Genomic DNA, 20,055 nt, shown 5'->3' with positions numbered 1-20,055 from the left:
TGTGCTGCTTGTTTTTTTCACTCAATATTTTGGTTTAAGATTCACCTTTGTTTTTTGCTGTAGTTCTAGTTCATTTTAATTATATGTATATCTCCTTGATTGAATACTTCCTAGTTCATTTATATTCATTCTTCTGTTAATGGGCATTTGAATGGCTTTCTGTTTTGAGCACTTATTAATGAAATCACTATAAACAGCATCCCTGTGCCTATACCACACTGCCTCATGACCAAAGATTTCTTTCTTTGTATGTAAGCATGCATTTCTACAGGGTATATATCTACGAGTGGAATTGCTAGATCATTGGGTATACATCTCTTTACTAGGTAATGTTAGACTTTTTTTTCAGTGATTGTACCAATTTATATTCCAGCCAGTGGTGTGAGATTACCTGAGCCAAGACTTGATGCTGTCAGACTTTAAAAATTTTACTAATCTGAGATAATATATTTTTTTATTGAGATATAACTCACATACCATAAAATTCACCTGGTTTTTTTTGGTGAGTAAGATTGGCCCTGAGCTAACATCTATTGCCAATCTTCCTCTTTTTGCTTGAGGAAGAGTGTCACTGAGCTAACATCTGTGCCTCTCTTTTGTATGTAGGATGCCACCACAACATGGCTTGATGTGCAGTATGTAGATCCATCCATGCCTGGGATATAAACCAGTGAACCCCAGGCCACCGAAGCAGAGTGTGCAAACTTAACCACTACACCACCGGGCTGACCCCAAAATTCACCTTTTTAAAATATATAATTCAGTGGTCTTTAGTATATTCACAAAGTTGTATAACTACCACCATTTATTCCAGAACATTTTTATCACCCCAAAAAGAAACCCCTAACCCGTTAACCCCACTCCCTATTCTCCTCTCCCCACAGCCCCTGGAAAACATTAATCTGCTTCCTGTCTCTTATGGATTTTCCTGTTCTGGACATTTCATATTAATGAAATCATACAATATGTGGTCTTTTATTTCTGGTTTCTTTCACTTACAGTGTTTTCAAGGTTCATATGTATTGTAGAAATATCAGTACTTCATTCTTTTTATAGCTGAATAGTATCCCACTGGGTGGCTATACCATATTTTATTTATCCATTTGTCTGTTGATAGACATTTGGGTACTTTCTGCTTTTTGGCTATTATGAATAATGCCACTATTATCAGTTGTGCATAATTTGTTTTTTGAGGAAGATTAGTCCTGAGCTAACATCGGCCGCCAATCCTCCTCTTTTTGCTGAGGAAGGTCGGCCCTGAGCTAACATCTGTGCCAATCTTCCTTTATTTTATATGTCGGATGCCTGCCACAGCATGGCTTGATAAGCGGTGGTAGGTCTGTGCCCAGGATCCGAACTGGTGAACCCCGGGCCGCCAAAGCAGAGCACTTGAACTTAACCGCTATGCCGCCAGGCAGGCCCCTGTGCATAATTTTTTATGTGAACATGTTTGCAAGTCTCCTAAGCGTCTATCTAGGAGTAGATTGCTGAGTCATTATGTAACTCTATGTTTAACTTTAAACTGTTTTCCAAAGTGGCTGTCCCATTTTACATTCTTGCCAGCAGTGTGTGAAGGTTCCAGTTTCACCACATCCTCACTAACACTTAGTATTGTCTGTCTTTTTTATTATACACACCATAGTAGGTGTGAAGACATATCTCACTGTGGATGGTTTTTTCCCATTGGAAAAGTCTGATTGAAAAAAAATTGTACAAGTTAGTTGTTGGTTTGACAGTAACAAAGGCTGCATTTCCCTGATGGCTGATGATGTCGTACATCTTCTCATGTGCTCATTGGGCATTTGTATGTCTTCTTTGGAGAAAGGTCTATTCAAATCCTTTGCTCATTTAAAAAATCGAGTTGTCTTTTATTGTTGAATTGTAGTAGTTAAGTATATTTTGGATACTAGATTTTATTAGATAGATAATTTGCAAATATTTCCTTCTATTAGGTGGGTTGTCTTCTCATTTTCTTTATAGTGTCCTTTGAAGTATTGAAGTTTTAAATTTTTATGAAGTCCAGTTTGTCTGTTTTTTTCTTTGATTGCTTGTGCTTTTGGTATTATACCTAGGAAACCATCGTCTAATCCAGGGTCACAAGGATTTACACCTGTGCTTTCTTCCTCTAAGAGTTTTATAGTTTCATCTTTTACCTTTAGGTCCTTGATACGTTTTGAGATAGATTTTTTAATGGTGTGAGGTAGGGGTCCCATTTCATTCTTTTGCCTGTGGATATCCAGTTGCAATGTGAGTTTGCTATTGTCTCAGCACCATTTGGTGAAAGATTATTCTTTCTTCATTGAATTGTCTTGCCATCCTTGTCAAATCATTGTGGTTTTAATTTGTAATTCCTTGATTACTAATAAGTTTGAGAACCTTTTCCTATGTTTATTAGCCATTATTGGCCCCCCATTGCCCATTCATTCTAGGTCAGTGTACAGAGGTCTATCAGGGCAGTTTTTACATCATGAGAGAGGAATTATAACCCTTGGGCTTTGAGGCTTTTAAACTGCATTAAGTACAGAAGCATCAACCACTCACTGTTGTGATCAGGGATGGGTGGCAGAAGTAATGTAGTGTGGCAGGCATTATATCTGATGCCACAGAAATAAAAAAGATCATAAGAGACTACTACGAACAATTATATGCCAACCAACTGGATAAACTAGAACCTATTTTGACAACTTAGCATAAATTTTGAGGAGAAGCAGCCTTTCCCTGGCATAATCAGGGGCTGGGATCCAAAGCTTGCAGTTGTATGATACGACACACTAGTCGTGGGAATCCCTATGTCCGCCTTCACGGTTGGGGAAGTACCAGCCCCTCCCTTGGCATGATGGGAAGGAGCTTGAGTCCAAGCTTTGTGCTTGACCAGAATTGATTGCCTTACACATTTGGCTGAGTCCAGTTGTAATGGAGGTCCATAGGAATCCAGCTTTTTTCCTGGGTGGCCAGCAGATCAGTTTTGGACAAAATGACGCTCGCCCCTCACTTGTTAATTCTCAGAATTTCTCTGGCAGTTCTTTTTGATTTTGTATGTACATTATCATAGATGGAGTTTCAAAAAGTTGGTTTCTCACTGTAAACTTCCCTCTTAATACTGCACTTACTGCATCCCAATGTCATGTTTTTGTCTCAAGATATTTTCTAATTTCCCTTTTGATTTATTCCTTGACTTATTGGTAGTTCAAGAGTCTGTTAATTTCCACATATTTGTGAATTTTCCAGTTTTCCTTCTGTTGTTGATTTCTAGTTTCACTCCATTGTGGTCAAAAAAGATACTTGGTATGATTTTAATCCTTTTAAATTTGTTAAGATATATTTTGTGACCTAATATGTGATCTATGCTGGAGAATAGATCACATTGTGTGTGCAGTTGAGAAGAATGTGTGCTCTGCTGCTGTTGGCTGGACTGTTCTGTATACGTCTGTTAGGTCCATTTGGTCTATAATGTTGTTTCAGTCCACTTTTTCCTTACTGATCTTCTATCTGGATGTTCTATCCGTTATTCAAAGTGGGGTGTTGAAGTCTCCTACTATTATTGTATTGCCATCTATTTTTCTCTTCAGATCTGTCAGTGTTTGCTTTATATATTTAGTTTTTTGAGAATTGTTTTCGACTATTCTAGGTCCTTTGCATTTTCATATAAATTTTAGGATCAGCTTTGAATTTCTACAACAACTCTGCCCGCGTTTTGATAGGGATTGTATTGAATAGAACAAGAGATCTATTTTGAATAAATCAATTTGGGAGAGTTGCCATCTTGACAGTATTGAGTCTTTCAGTCCATGAACAGAGACTTCTCCATTTATTTAGATTTCTCAGCAGGGTTTTGTTGTTTTCAGTGTAAAGTCTTGCATTTCTTTTATTAAATTTATTTCTATTTTCTTTCTGATGCTATTATGAATGGGATTGTTTTATTAATTTTGCTTTGGATTAATTATTGCCAATATATAGAGATACAATTGATTTTGCATGTTAATCTTGTATCCTGTAGCCTTGCTATGGTCATTTATTAGTTCCATTTATGTGTGTGTATTCCTTGGGATTTTCTTTGTCCAGGCTCATGTCATCTGTAAACAAAGACAGTTTTACTTCTTCCTTTCCAAACCGGATGTCTTTAATTTCTTTTTTTTGCCTAACTATACTGTCTTGAACCTTTAGTACAATGTACAGTAGAGGTGGTGAAAGCAGGCATCCTTGCCTTGTCCGTGATCTTAAGGGGAAAGCATTAAGCCTGACGTTAACTGTGAATTTTATGAAGTTGTCCTTTATCAGGTTGAGGACATTCCCTTCAACCTCTAGTTTTTTGAGAGTATTTATCATGCATGGATATTAGATTTTGTTAATTACTTTTTCTGCATCTATTAAGATGATGATTTGGTTTCTGTCCTTTTATTATTAATTTGGTATATAACATGAATTGATTTTCTGTTGTTAAACCAATTTTGCGTTCCTGGGATAAATACTACTTGATTATGGTGTGTAATTCTTTTTATATTGCTGGACTCAGTTTGCTGGTATTTTGTCAGGGAGTTTTGTGTCTATGTCAGGAGGGATATTAGTCTGTAGCTTTTCTGTGGTAATTTGTCAGGCTTTGTTACCTGGGTAATACTGGCATCACGGCATTGGGGGAGAAGTAGTGTGCCCTCCTCATTTATTTTCTGAAAGAATTTATGAAGGATTGGTATTACTTCTTTAAATATTTGATAGCATTAACCAATGAAGCCAGCAGGACTTACGCTTTTTTTTTGAGGGAAGATTTTAAATAACTAACTCATAGGTCTGTTTAGATTGCGTATTTCTTTGTGAGTCAGTTTTGGTAGTCTGGTATTTCTAGAAATTAATCCAAGTTATCTAATTAGTTGGCGTATAGTTGTTCACAGCCAGCCCTGATGGTCTAGTGGTCAAGATTCGATTGTCATACTGTGGCAGCTGCATGTTGCTGTGATGCTGGAAGCTATGCCACCGGTATTTCAACTAGTAGGGTCACCCATGGTGGACGGGTTTCAGTGGAGCTTCCAGACTAGACACATTAGGAAGAAGGACCTGATCAATCACTTCTGAAAAAATTGGCCATGAAAATCCTATGAACAGCAGTAGAGAATTGTCTGATACAGTGCTGGAAGGTGAGAAGATGGTGCAAAAGACCAGGCAGGGTTCTGCTGTGCTGTACACAGGGTCACTAGGAGTTAGAATTGATGCAGTGGTACTAACACCAAACAAAAAATTGTTTGTGATGTTCTCTTATAATCATTTTAATTTCTTTAGGGTCAGCAGTGTTGTCTTCTCCTTCATCCCTGATTTTGTTAATTTGTGTTTTTTTCTCTTTTCTTCTTAGTCTAGCTGAAGGTTTGTCAATTTTATCGATCTTTTCAAAAACTAACTTTGGGTTTCCTTGATTTATTATTATTATTTTTCTGTATTCTAGTCCATTGATTGCTGCTCTGATCTCTTTGTTTCCTTATTCTGCTTGCTGTGGGCTTGGTTCACTCTGCTTTTTCTAATTTCTTAATTGTGGAAGCTTAGGTTATTGATTTGAGACCTTTCTTCTTTTCTGGTATAGGTGTTTAAATCTATAAATTTCCCTCCAAGCATTGCTTTAGCTGCATCTCATAAATTTTGATTTGCTGTGTTTTCATTTTCATTCGCTTTCAAATATTTTCTCATTTTTCATTTGATTTATTCTTGATCCATGGGTTACTTAGAAATATGTTGTTTAATTTCCAAATATTTGAGGATTTCCCTGATTTATTTTCCATTGTTGATTTATAATTTAATTCAATTGTGGTTGGGAAACATGCTTTGATGATTTCCATCCTTTTAAATCTGTTGCGACTTGTTTCATGACTGGCATTTAATCCATCCTTGATAACTGTCCACATACACATGGAAATAATGCATATTTCATAGTCATTGGGTTAAATCTTCTAAGTTGAGTTGGGTGATTATGTTGTTCAAGTCTTCTATATCCTTGATGATCTTCTGTCTAGTTCTTCTATCAATTATTGGGTGAGTATAGACATCTCCAACTATTACTGTTAAATGATCTATTTCTCCTTTTGTTTTGTCAAGTTTTGCTTCATGTATTTTGAGACTCTGTTGTTAAGTGTGTATATGTTTATCGTTGTTAAGTGATCCTGACGTATTCCCCTCTTTCTCATTATGAAATTTCTTTTTGTCTCTTGTAATATTCTTAAATTCCATTTTGTCTGATATTAATATAGCCACTCCTGATCTCTTATGGTTACTGTTTGCATGGCATATCTTTCCCATCTTTTTACTTTCATCCTATTTGTATCTTTGAATCTAATGTGTGTCTCTTATAGATAGTCTATGGTGGGGTCTTGCTTTTTGATCCTATCTGGCAATCTCTATCTTTTGTTTAGGAAGTTTAGACCATTCATATTTAATATAATTATTGATACAGTTAGATTTATCTTTTCCATTTTGCTATTTGTTATGTCTCCTGTCTTTTTGTTCCTCTATTCCTCTTTGACTGCCTTCTTTTGTGTTAAATACGTATTTTTAGTGTATCACCTTAATGTCTCTGTCAATATATTTACTTTTTTTTTTCAGTTTTTTCCTAGTTGTTACTCTAGAGATTAGAATATTCATTTTAATTTACCACAATCTACTTCAGATTAATACTAACTTAATTTTAGTAAAATATAGAATCTTTGCTCCAATATAGTTTCATTCTCTCCCTGCTCCTTTTGGTATTATTGTCACATATATTACATGTACATGTGTTATCAATCCAACAATGTAGTGTTATGATTATTGCTTTATACAATTTTACGTCCTTTAAAGTAGTTAAGAAGAGAAGTGAAAAGAACTTATCTATAGAATCTTTTATATCATCTCATGTATTTACCATTTCTAGTGTTCTTTGTTTCTCCTTGATTATTCACATCACTGATTGGAATCAATCTTTCAGTCTAAAGGAATTCCTTTAGCATTCTTTGTAAATCAGGTCTGTTAGCAATACATTCTCTAAGTCATCATTTATCTGGGAATGTCCCTTTTTTTTAATATTGGTGAGAAAGATTGGCCCTGAGCTAACATCTGTTGCCAGTCTTCCTCTTTTTAGCTTGAGGAAGACTGGCCCTGAGCTAACATCTGTGTCAGTCTTCCTCTATTTTGTATGTGGGACACTGCCACAGCATGGGTTGATGAGCAGTGTGTAGGTCCACACCCAGGATCCGAACCTGTGAACCCCGGGCCGCCGAAATAGAGTGTGCAAACTTACCCACTATGCCACCTGGCCAGCCCCCAGGGAATGTCCTTTTTTAGCCTTCATTTTTGGAGGGTAGTTTTGCAGTTAGAGAATTCTTGTCTTTATTTCCACACTTTGAATATAGCATTCTACTGCCCTTTTGCTTCCATTGTTTCAGGTAAAAAGTCAGCCATTAACCCTGTTAGTGCCCTGAACCCCTGAACAATGTGGTGAGTAGTTGTCATCTTGCTGCTGTCAGGATTTTCTCTTTGTCTTATGCTTTTAGCAGTTTGACTATGGTGTATCTGTGTGAGTCTTTTTATATTTATCCTACTTGGCATCTGTTGGGCTTCTCAAGTGCTTATTTTTCATCAAATTTGGGAGGTTTTTGGCCATTATTTCTTCAAATATTCCTTTTGCCCCTTTGCCCCTCTCCTTTCCTTCTGGGGCTCCTATTATGCAAATGCTGGCACACTTGGTCATATTCCACAGGTCTCCAAGGCTCTGTTATTTTTTCCTCATTCTTTTTTCTTTATTTTCCTAAGCTCAATTAGCTCAATTTACCTACTTCAAGTTTAGTGCTTCTTTCTATTGCCAGTGTAAGTCCACTGCTGAATTGCAGATTTGAATTTTTCATTTCAGTTATTACACTTTCCAAATCCGGAATTTCTATTTAGTTCCTTAAAAAACAACAACAACAACAAATCTCATTTCTCTCTCTTTATTGATATTTTCTCTTTGGTGAAGCATGATTGTCATGCCTTTAATTCAGTAGACATGGTTTCCTTTAGCTCTTTGAACATATTTTTATTAGTTGACTTAAAATCTTTGCCTAGTAAATCCAACATCTGGGCTTCCTCAGGAATAATTCCTATTGACTGCTTTTTTTCTCCTATATATGGGCCATATTTCACTGTTTCTTTGTGTGTGTCATTAACTTTTTATCAAAAAGTGGATATTTTAAATAATATATATGGTAACTCTGGTAATCAGATGTCCCCCTCCTCATCCTCAGAGTTTGTTATTGTTGCTGTTTGTTTAGTTACTTTCTTGGGCTAATTCCACAGTCTTTATTCTTTTTCACGTGCAGGCACTGAAGTCTCTGCTTGGTTAGCTGGGTCATCAGATAATGATTTGACAGATTTTCTTAAATGCTTTAAATGAACATGCATGTCTCCTGCTCTTTTTCCAATGGGCACTTTAGTGTTGGGTATGCCTTCCATACTCTGGTGTTTGCGACTCTGCCTTTGTCTTCACTTCCCACTTGAGTAGAACCTGAAAGTCAAGCATAGAGAGATTAGGGCTCTGTCAGGTCTTTCCTGGGCATTTGCACAGCTTTCTATGTGCACATAGTCTTCTAGATCCCCAGGAATGTGTCAGAAATTGTCAAAGCTCCCTATGGACATCTCATTCCTCAGATTTTCCTTTTAAGCTTTTGGCCAGCCTGTTGTTTGGCCCAACTGGAATTGCTGCCTCTGGCAACAGCAATGATAAACAATTGCCACTGATTGTTTTTGGGACAAACTCCCTGAGGATAGGGCTTTCCTCACTGAGTGAGCTCTGGGTCAGATGAACTAAAGGTTAGCTCCGTGAATGGGGCTTTTCTAGGAAACACCAGTCAGGTCAAATAATGACAGTTGTCTGGGGACAGGGCTTTTGAGGGAGCTCCAAACCCATCTTGCTCCTCCAATGGCTGCTAGGCTGCTGGCTTTCACAGTCACTGTGGTTCTGAGGCTGCTGTTGTCCAAGGCTGCCATGAAACTGGGAAAAGGGGATGGAAATAGAGCACGTTAAAAACACCAGAAAGCTTACTGTTCTTACAAAGATTCAGGAGTTTTTCTTGAATAAATGTTCCCTTCCTAGTATTGTTGTAAGCCTTTGGCTAATTTCTGGAGTGCTGAAAAACTTGATTTGACAGTGTTTTACAGTGCAAAGTCTCATTGCTTTTATCGAGGAGTGGATTTTCAGAGGTCCTTCATCCATAATTCCACAAGTGCTTCTCAATCTGTGCTTTTAACCACCATGCGTATCGCTTCTGTCCTTGTTGATATCTAAATGATGGCTTATGTATATTTATTGGCAGCCATGAAAGTCCACTCTTTGATTTCATTGAGAGCTGCTTGCGAAATAAACATGAAATGGTTATTTATGAAGCTGCGTCAGCAATCATCCATCTTCCTAACTGTACTGCAAGGGAGTTGGCACCTGCTGTTTCAGGTTAGTTGTATACTTGATAGCTGGCTCTTGTTTATATTTTATATTTTTAAATTTCACAGATCTGTAGGATAGGTATTAAGATGATTTTTGACCCCTAGCTCTGTAAATATAGTCTTTACATTCTGATATGTAGATGATTTATTTTAGTTGTTCTTTACTTCTTTTTCTGAAGTTACCATTTCCCCATATAGAACATTAAAAAATTTTTACTTAGAAGTTACTTTAATGCCTTAAGTTGTCCTTAATGTTTAAAAAGCCCATTTGCTCTTATTACTATAAATATTTTTACCATTTAAATTCAACTATAAATGGGTGTATTAATTTTTTTAGAGAAAAGAACAAACTTTGTTTCCTATATTTAAAGTTTTTAAAGCTCAACAAAAAGTGCTTTTTCTTTTTTTGATGATACATTTTTCATGTGAATTTTTGATGCTGGGATCTAATTTCCTCATGCATATTTTAAATATTCTTTATGTACTGTATTTTCACATAGATGCTATATAGTGAAATGAACTATATTCACAGTGTTGGGTTTTTTTCTTTCCTAGTTCTTCAACTTTTCTGTAGCTCTCCTAAGCCAGCTTTGAGATATGCAGCTGTGAGGACCTTGAACAAAGTAGGTGTCCCTTTGCTAACTATTGACTTGTATCAGTGTCTGATTGAGAAACATTGAATGTGAAGCCTTTGGCTTTCTCGCCAGGGTTAGTCGATGTGATTTGTGCGCTTCACTTCTGCAGCACCTCACTTGTATGTGTGGACTTAGGTCTGGTCATTTCTACTATTATTTACCTAAAGATTATAATTCATTTCTGACTGCTAAGGACTTTATAGTCAAGAGCTACACTGTCCAGTATGATGGCCATTAACCATAATTTCCATTTAAATTAATTAAATTAAAAAAATTAAAAATTCAGTTCCTCAGTCACTCTAGTCACACTTCGTGTGCTCAACAGCTACATGTGGTTAGTGACTACCTTCTTGGACAGTGCATCTATAGAACATTCCTATCATAGCAGAAAATTCTCTTGGGCAGTGCTGGTCTCCAGCAGCGATGTCCAATAGAAGCACAATGTGAGTCACATATAATTTTAAATTTTGTAGTAACCACACTGAAAACATTTTTAAGGTGAAATTAATTTTAAGTAATTTATTTTATTTACCTTAATATATATATAAATATCATATCCACATGTAATCTGTATAAAATTATTAAGGATATATTTTGCCTTCTATTTTTTCATATAAAGTCTTTGACATCCAGTGTATATATTCACAGCATATCTCATCTGGACTAGCCACAGTTTCAGATGCTTAGTAGTCACATGTGGCTATTGCCTGTTGTATTGGACAGCATATGTCTAGAGGATACAATATAGAAACCAGAATACATTAAATAACCATAAAAATTTTAAATAAAAGTGTAATGTAGTAGAAGACATATGTCAGTACATAATCGATTATAAATTAATTGTATGAACAATTGGAGGAGAGAGAAGTTTAGAGCAGCCATGGAAGAAGCCTTTCTAGAACAACAATTTGAGCTGTGTTTTAGAGTTGATGTGGGTGCACATTCCTTTGTCTGTATTCTTGAGGCCAGATGTATTCAGAATTCAGTTTCTGTGAATTTTAGAAAGGTAATATGGTGCTATCTTTTATATTATATATTAACCCCAGTAGGTCTGGAGCAGCACCCCACTGCTAGACATTAATAATTCTACACTATACATGTGATATCCTTTAAGTGGGAGAAATTAAGACTTAAATAGTTTTACATCAGTTTGAATCATGTTTTGCTGTTAAATGAACTTTGATGCTAATACTTTGCTGAATTTTCAAATTTTTTTACTTGTGGATAATGTTGGGATAGGCAGAGAAGTGAACACTGTTGACAAAAGTGAAGGAGCAGGAGCATGACAGACATATTTTAGAGATAATGAGCAATCCAGTTTAGCTGAAGTTTGCGTGCTTAAATACAGAAGTGTTTTCTAAGTGATAAGCTATTAACAGTCTTTGTTGAGCAGTGTTTACCATGCTAGGTCTATTCTCAGAGATCCTAACATCTAGTAGAGTAGGTCTCCATCTACACATGTGCTATAAGGGAAAACAGGCCAACTATAATATAAGACAGACTATAATATTGTCATACGAGTATAGAAACCGAGGAAGAGAAAGTGCTCTGCTATACTATAACTATGGCAGTTAATCATTTATAAAATGATTTGTCATACCTTATCAGTTGGAAGTACTCTTCTTGAAACAATTACTTTTAACCTATATTGTTCAATTTAGATTTTAAAAAGCCACTTACCTTAATTAAAATTTATTTTTCTCTTCTGTTGTTTTGTTAAAGTTCTAGCCTTTATCAATAGCAATTTGCTTAATTTTTTTCTTGCCCTTCCACAAGGTGGCAATGAAGCACCCCTCTGCTGTCACTGCCTGCAATCTGGACCTGGAGAACTTGATCACAGACTCGAACAGAAGCATTGCCACCCTGGCCATCACCACGCTCCTCAAGACAGGAAGCGAGAGCAGCGTGGACAGGCTCATGAAGCAGATCTCTTCTTTTGTGTCTGAAATCTCAGATGAGTTCAAGGTAAGAGTTTAAATATGACCATGTTTAAACTGGGTTTCTTCCAGTCTCTGGCTTGCCCCTTTCTTTTCTTAACAGTGTCTTTTGAGGAGCAGAAATTTTTAATTTTTAGGAAGTCTAATTTATCCATTTTTTCCTTTCACAGTTATTGCCTTCTGTGTCCTAAGAAACCTTTGTCTACTTCCAAGTTATAAACATGTTTTCTTATGTTTAATTCTAAATCTTTTATGGTTTTAGCTTTTACATTTTGTTCTGTGATCCAACTTGAATTAATATTTGTGTATTGTGTGTGGTAAGTTCAGTTTTTTTCCCATACTGATATCCAGTTATTCCAGAGTGATTAGTTGAAAAGACTTCCCCTTCCCCTTGGAGTGCTTTGACATCTTTGTCTGAAAAGCAGATAACCATGTAATTGTCGGTCTGTTGATCTGTTTTGTCAAACCTATGCCAGTACCACATTGTGTAGATTAATGTAGCTTTTATAGTGCCCCTTAAATGTCAAGTAGTGTGGTTTTCCAACATTGTCCTTCTTTTTTCATATTCAAATTCCTTTGCATTTCCATATAAAATTTAGAACCAGCTTATCAATTTCTGTAAAACAAAACCCACTAGGATTATGATTGGGATTATGTTGAATCTATAAATCAATTTAGGGAGAATGGACATCTTAACAATATTAATTCTTCCAGTTCATGAATATGGTATAACTCTTCCTTTATTTAGGTCTTCAGTGTTTTATAGCATTTACTCTAGAGGTCTTGCAATATCTTTTGCTAAATTTGTTTCTAAATATTTTATGCTTTTTGATTCTATTTTATTAAAATTTCTATTTCATTGTTTGCTGCTAGAATATAAAAAATACTTTTTTTCACTTTCCCGTAACGTGGTATCCTGTGACCTTGCTGAGTACTCTTATTAGTTCTAGTAGTTGTTATATACATTCCTTAGGATTGTCTGTATAATCATGTCATCTGTGAATAGAGACACTTTTACCTCTTCATTTCCAGTCCAAATGCCTTTCCTTTCTTTTTCTTGCCTTATTAAAATGACTAGGACTTCAAGTACAATGCTGAATAGAACTAATGAGAATGTGTTAGAGATAATCAAAAGAAGAATAAATTTCTGTTGGAAGAATTAAAGCAGAAAGATTTTACTTTTTCATGCTTACTTAATTATCAGTCAAGATGTATAACTGACCAACCCTATTTACTCTCTACTTAAACTTTTAAAAAACAAACTTAGCCTGTATATACAAGCAGACGTTCTGAATCCTTAGGGAACCTTGGGAGGTTATGAAGGTCTTTTTGTAGTATAGTTTATTGAACAAATCTCCTATGCTTGGGCATTTAGATAGTTTGCAATATTTTGCAACTACAGATAATGCTGCAGTGGACAACCTTGTGCTTATGTTTTTTTGAAATGTTGCAGGTGTATCCTCAGGGTAAATTCTTGGAAGACCATATGCTAGATTGAAGCATAAATGAATATGTAGTTTTGTAGAGAATGCTAAATTCTATCAGCAATGTATAAGAGTGCCAGTTTTCCTGTAGCCTCACCAATAGAGTGTATGGTATTTAGAAGTTTTGCCAGTCTGATGGGTGAGAAAGAGTATCTCTATGTAGTTTTAATTTGAATTTCTCTTATTATGAGGGAAGTTAAACATCTTTTCATATTTTTAAGGATCATTTAATATCTTTTTTTGAATGTTGTCTGCTCATGTCCTTTTCCAATTTTCTATAGGATTTTTGGTCTTTCATTTCCTCAATTATTTAAAGATTTTTGTATATTAAGGATATTAGTTCTTTATCTGTGAAATATGGAATGATATTTTTCCCAGTTTATCATTTGACTTTTCTTATGTCATCTTTTGTCATGCAAAGGCTTTTTATTTTTATGTAGTTAAATTTGTCAATCTTTTTTTTTTATTGCATTTGACTTTTGAGTAACAGTTAGAAAGCCTTTCCCATCAGATAATAGAATCTGAATGAGTGAATAAGAATTCACCTTGGGCTGGCCTCGTGGCCTCGTGGTTAAGTTCATGCACTCTGCTTTGGCAGCCCAGGGTTCGCAGGTTCAAATCCTGGGCGCGGACATAGCACCATTTATCAAGCCATGCTGAGGCAGCATCCCACATGCCACAACTAGAAGGACCCACAACTAAAATACACAACTATGTACTGGGGGGATTTGAGGAGAAAAAGGAAAAATAAAATCTTTAAAAAAAAAAGAATTCACCAAAGTTTTCTTCTAATATGTGTACAGTTTCATGTTTTATATTTAGATCTCTGATCCTTTGGATTTTATTATTATATATGGTATGAGAAAAGGTTCCAATATTATCCTTTTCCAATGACTATCCAGTTGCCCACCCCCCCCAAATGTTTATTTAAAAGACTGTCTTTGCCCCAGTGATTTGAGATATCATCTTTATCATGTACCAAAGTGCCATATGTACTCGGGTCTATTTCTGGGCTTTCTATTCTGTTCTCTTGTGCTCTTTATCTAGTCATACATCAGTACCACACACTATTTTAAATATAGAAGCTTTGTCAGATGTATTAGTATCCATTAGTCCCCTCTCATAGCTCTTTATTTTCATTGTTTCCCCTAGCTATTCTTACGTGTTTATTTTTCCTTATGAACTTAGTATTAACTTGTCTAGCTTCCTAAAAAATCTCATTGGCATCTTTTATTTGGATCATGTTAAATTTATAAATTAACTTAAGGGAGAACAGATATCTTGATGATGTTGAGATGTCCTAACCAAGAACGAAGGATGTCTTTTAATTTGTTCAAGTCTACTTTTGTGCCTTCAAGAATATTTTATGGTATTTTCAGCTTTGAATGTTTTTTCAATGCTTTTCCTAAGTATTTTATCTTTTTTGTTGTTGCTATTATAAATACCTTTTTACCCATTATATCTTCTTACTAGTTATTATTCATGTATATGAATAGTATTTTTTGCATATTCTTTATCCTGCTACCTTGCTGAATTAATTAATTAATTAATTAATTTATTTATTTATTTTTTGGTGAGGAGGATTGGCCCTGAGCTAACATCTATTGCCAATCTTCCTCTTTTTGCTTGAGGAAGATTGTTGCTGAGCTAACATCTGTGGCAGTCTTCCTCTATTTTGTATGTGGGAGGCTGCCACAGCATGGCGTGATGAGTGGTGCTAGGTCCACACCCAGGATCCAAACCTGTGAACCCTGGGCCGTCAAAGTGGAGCATGTGAACTTAACCACTATGCCACTGGGCTGGCCCCCTGAATTATTTTATTGAGTTAGTTTTATCATTGCTTCTTTAGGGTTTCCTGATATACTATCATGTCATGTATAAATATAGTTTTGTCTTTTATTTTCCAATTCTTATTCCTCTAATTATTTTCTCATCTAATTGCATTGGCTAATGTCTCTAGAATGATGTTAAATAATAGTTGAGATAGTGACATCCTTATATTGTTTCTGACCTTAATGGGAATGACTCTTGGGGTTCCCTATTAAGTAATATGCTGGCATTAGGATCAATCGAGGTATCTGTGTGTGTATAGTGGAAGTATCCATCCATTCCTATTTTATTTTTTCAAGAATTTTTATTACGAATGAGTGTTGGATTTTATAAAAAGCTTTTCAGCATCTATGGATATAATCATATGATTTTTCTCCATAGACTCATTAGTATGATGAATTATATTATCAATTTTCTAATGTTGAACCATTCTTACATTCTTGGTATAAATCCCATTTCATCATGATGTATTATTTTCTTACAGTAGTGTTGGAGTCTGTTAGCTAATATATCACTTAGAATTTTTGCATCAATATTCATAAATGATTTCCAGCTATAATTTTTCCTTTTGCATGTATCCCATCTTTATTAGGTTTAGGTACATTGCTTCATAAAAAGACTGTGGATGTTTTCCTTCATTTTCCATGCTCTGTATTTTCCAGGTATTTTGCAGGCTTAGAAGATCTCTCTCCAAAAGTAAAGGATGGGTTTCCATACAGCCCTGGAAGATATAGCTAGTAGTCCCCAGGGAGCAAAAAGCAAACATGCACACTGTCTGTGTAATAAGGATAATGTTTCCCTTCAGAACAAGGGACTGGCGTGCTTATTGCCTGCTATAAAATATTCAAGTTCCTTGCCTCAGGGTTCCGCTCCTATAATTCATCCTACTGTGGGTACACGTACTTTCTGGCCCTTTTTGCATTGCCCTGTGGGAACTAGGGCTCAGGAAACTGGCCCTAAAATGCTGATACTCTAGCCACTGCTATTGCTGTAATTGTCTTTCATCTCTGATCCAGGAGTCTTGTCTTTTCTGCCAGCATCCATGAAATTGGGGCAGGCTAACTTGTCAGCTTGCAAGTAGGGTAAAGCTCACACCCTTCTCACTTCTTGACACTGGTCTTTGAAGTTGTGGTAAAATTCTCCTAGAATCCTTTTGTGAAGTAGTTCCTTGGTAACTTTCTCTATTTCTTCTATGGAAATAAGTCTGTTTAAGCTTTTTATCTTTACTGTTCACTTTAAAATTTTTATGTGCTCATTTGCTTGGAGCACAGGGATGGGGTCTCTTAAATGAACTGTATTTTTACATTGCTCTTTATTTTCCTTTGAGGTCTTCTTGCTTATCTTTCATGAAGAACCATCATTGTCATTTTAGGTAACTACAGTACCCTCTTAGCTTGCGGTAAATAAGGGAGAAAGTATGCTAGTAGCTAAAGTCATAAAGATTTCTGTATTTGTTTTTCTATAGGTGGTGGTTGTACGGTCACTATAAAGGTGAATGTCCTTTCTGTTTGTTTTCTCTAGGTGGTGGTTGTGCAGGCGATTAGTGCCCTTTGTCAGAAGTACCCTCGAAAGCACAGCGTCATGATGACCTTCCTCTCCAACATGCTCCGAGATGATGTAGGTAGATTATGTTTTAATCATAGGAAGTTGCTATCTTAAATTCTTATGATTCCCGTTAAATACCATAGTATTTAAAGCAGCTTTCTTTACCATCTCAGCATGCCTCTCAAATGGTACACTGGATTCTAGTTGTTGTCTCATCATTACTAAACATGTTATTGCTTTGGCTTTCCCACTTGGAGAAAAAGACTTTTGTTTCTTTCATAGGGGAAGGGAAATGAAATTTGAATGTTATACGCATGAGTCTTGGAGTATAAGCATTTCTCCGGAAAGCGTCCTCAGAGTGAATGGCAGTTTTCTCTTTTGCCAGGGAGGCTTTGAATATAAGCGGGCCATTGTGGACTGCATAATCAGCATTGTGGAAGAGAACCCCGAGAGTAAAGAAGCAGGGCTAGCCCACCTTTGTGAATTCATTGAGGACTGTGAGCACACTGTTCTGGCTACTAAGATTCTACACTTGTTGGGCAAAGAGGGCCCCAGAACGCCTGTCCCCTCCAAGTACATCCGCTTTATTTTTAATAGGGTCGTACTGGAGAACGAGGCCGTCAGAGCTGGTGAGTCTCTGGAACACTAATAATGATATAACTGCTGATCTTTTAAAATGCTTAACTCAAGGGGGTGGTAATGACATTGGAAAATGAAGTTGCAAGGTCTATTTGATGGTGGGATCTTGGAGCATACCTAGGCCCCAGATATGCAGCTCTTTCTCTGGACTCCAGTTTGCATCCTGATTTCTGCCTTATATTAGAGACAACCCTTGACTGTCAGTAGATAGGAATACTATGATGGCATCTATTTTTTCAGAGTCGTAGTCTGAATGTATGTGGAATTTGTGTGTCTATATATTTTTAAGGTGACTTTTTAAAGAGGTCTTAGGAATTTTATGCTTCCTCCTCTCTAATCCTTCCTTCCCCTTAGCATATGAACAGGTCCCTGTCCCTCCAGTTAAAAATATAAAACCTCCTTTGATCCGTTGTCTCTTACAAGCTGCTAACTGTATACTTCCCTGTCAGATAAACTTGAAGTCACCATTACTAGCTGCCACCATGAACGTATTTTCCATTTTCTCTTCAACTCACTATAATCTAGCTCTCTCCCTTAAAAATCTTCTGAAGCTATTTAGTGTTCTTTGTTCCCCTCTCAGTCAGTCTGATGTGCTGTTGACTAAATGCTTCCTGAGTCTCTCTTCCCTTGATTTCCACAATAGCCCGCAGCTTTCCATCACTCCTCGGTCTTATTTAGAGAGCCTCTCTTCCATTCCTTAAAGTATTAGTTTTCTGTAGGGGTTTGTCTTCTCAACATACACATTTTTCCTGGAGATCATTTCAGAGCTCTGCTGATACCCTGTGACACTGCAGTCATGTCTGTCTCCTGAAGTTGTATGTCCAGTTATCTAAGGCACTTCAAATTCAGCTGGAAGTTCAGACTAACATAAACTGAAATCCTCACCTTTATCATCTACTCAGTTGCGAAGATGGAAACTCACTCCACTGCTTTACAACCCCCATGTGTTCTGTGGCAAAGTTCTGTCGATTCTGTCTCCTTAATATTTCTTCATTCTCTTTTTCCTCTGTTTATGTGGCTGCTGCTTTAGGCTCTCGTCCAATTCAGATGCCCAGCTAGTCTGACTGCTGGTAGTGTGAGTCTCACACAGGTCCTGTCTGTTCACCATACTCTGCCACAGAAATGGCCTTTGCCTACAAAATCTGCTTACAAATTTGGTGTTGCTTACTCTGCTACAAATACACAAATTTATCCTGTATTTAACATCTGTTAATAATAAGTTTGAGGTTAAACCACAACCTGTTTTTGCTTATCTCTAGTCTCTCACTTGTCTCCTCCTCCCGTCCCACAGAGGTCCTGTGCTGTGGCCTGACTCGGCTGTGTCCACTCCAGTACTGTACCACGCTTTCTTCTCTGGGCTCGGGGCCTTTGGACTTGTATCTCTTTCTGCCTCTCATGCTCCTCCTGCCTTCTCCCTCTTGCTGACTCTACTTGTTCTTCAGATTTCAGCTCAGTAATAAGGGTCAACTCCTCGTCTTAGTTCTCCACCAATTCTGATTTAAGTTCTTTCTCTGTACTCACATAGCATCCTGGCTATAGTTTCTATCAGGGACCTACTGTGCTATGTTGTAATTATCTCTTTACTTACCTGTCTTTTCCACTAGAGTACAACTCCTTGAGGTCAGAAACTATGTCTTTTATCATTTTACCCTCAGCACCTAGCACAATTCCTGACAAAAGTTAGGCAAGCAATAAATCTTTGTCAAAGAAGTGAATCTTAATAATAGAATTTCTTTTTATGCTTGGAGTTGGCTGTTTGAGATTAGACCTTGTGTCAGTGTGGTTGTGGTTGGAGTGGAGGACGGCTCATATAGGAAATAGATATGATTCTTTTCCCTCAGTGCATGGAGGATTTTCCTATTCAGAGCTCTTTTGGGCCTGCAGATTTCTGTTTATGCTTAAATAGATCAAAGGAATAAGATCAAGAAATGCACTAAGACAATAAGAGAGTTTACTCCCACTGAACGTGGGGAAGCTGCTCTAATTTTATTTGAATAATTACTGATTGCTTAACTCTGAGAAACCAGAATTTCTCAGAAACTGTGAGAGTTTCCTTTATGTTGTTTCATTTTATGCTTCATTATAGCTGCTGTGAGTGCTTTGGCTAAATTTGGGGCTCAGAATGAGAATCTTCTCCCAAGCATCCTTGTACTCTTACAAAGGTAAGTAAAATAATTTTTTTTAAAAAATATATGCCGCATGACTAAATAGAGAAATCCACCTTGTACTTTATCAGATGCATTGCAGGGCCAAAGAGTAGAGCTGATGGAGTAAGTCAGGGGCAAATGGCATTTTTCTTATCTTTCTAGTAATTTTGCATGTGCTAAGTACATGTAAAATTTGACTTTGAATTTCTCTTGTATGATTTTGAGAAAGTGACTTAAATACATGCACCTCAATTCATATAATAGGGGCCAACTTCAAAGTGATTCACTATGCAGAGTTGAAAATACCAGCTTTTCATGGTCTCCATGACTCCCTACTGGATGATGAAAAGACTTGCTTTAGCAAACACTCTATGAATACATCTTGAATTGAAGCAGAAAAATTACAAGC

General features: G+C 36.5%; 1 protein-coding gene across 1 annotated transcript in view; it reads left to right on the top strand.

Annotated features, from left to right (window-relative positions):
* COPG2 (COPI coat complex subunit gamma 2) overlaps nt 1-20,055 on the top strand; it is a 120,825-nt gene that overhangs the window by 57,872 nt on the left and 42,898 nt on the right. Inside the window, exons 10-15 of the mRNA XM_008512905.2 lie at nt 9,303-9,436; nt 9,985-10,052; nt 11,841-12,029; nt 16,837-16,932; nt 17,246-17,489; nt 19,586-19,661. Of these exons, the coding sequence (XP_008511127.1) occupies nt 9,303-9,436; nt 9,985-10,052; nt 11,841-12,029; nt 16,837-16,932; nt 17,246-17,489; nt 19,586-19,661 (807 nt within the window). The remainder of the gene's footprint in view (nt 1-9,302; nt 9,437-9,984; nt 10,053-11,840; nt 12,030-16,836; nt 16,933-17,245; nt 17,490-19,585; nt 19,662-20,055) is intronic.

Source organism: Equus przewalskii, chromosome 4 (assembly GCF_037783145.1).
Source record: "Equus przewalskii isolate Varuska chromosome 4, EquPr2, whole genome shotgun sequence".
NCBI classification, from domain to species: Eukaryota; Metazoa; Chordata; class Mammalia; order Perissodactyla; family Equidae; genus Equus; species Equus przewalskii.
Note: the sequence above shows the minus strand (reverse complement) of the source record. Positions and strands in the feature narration are given on the sequence as shown.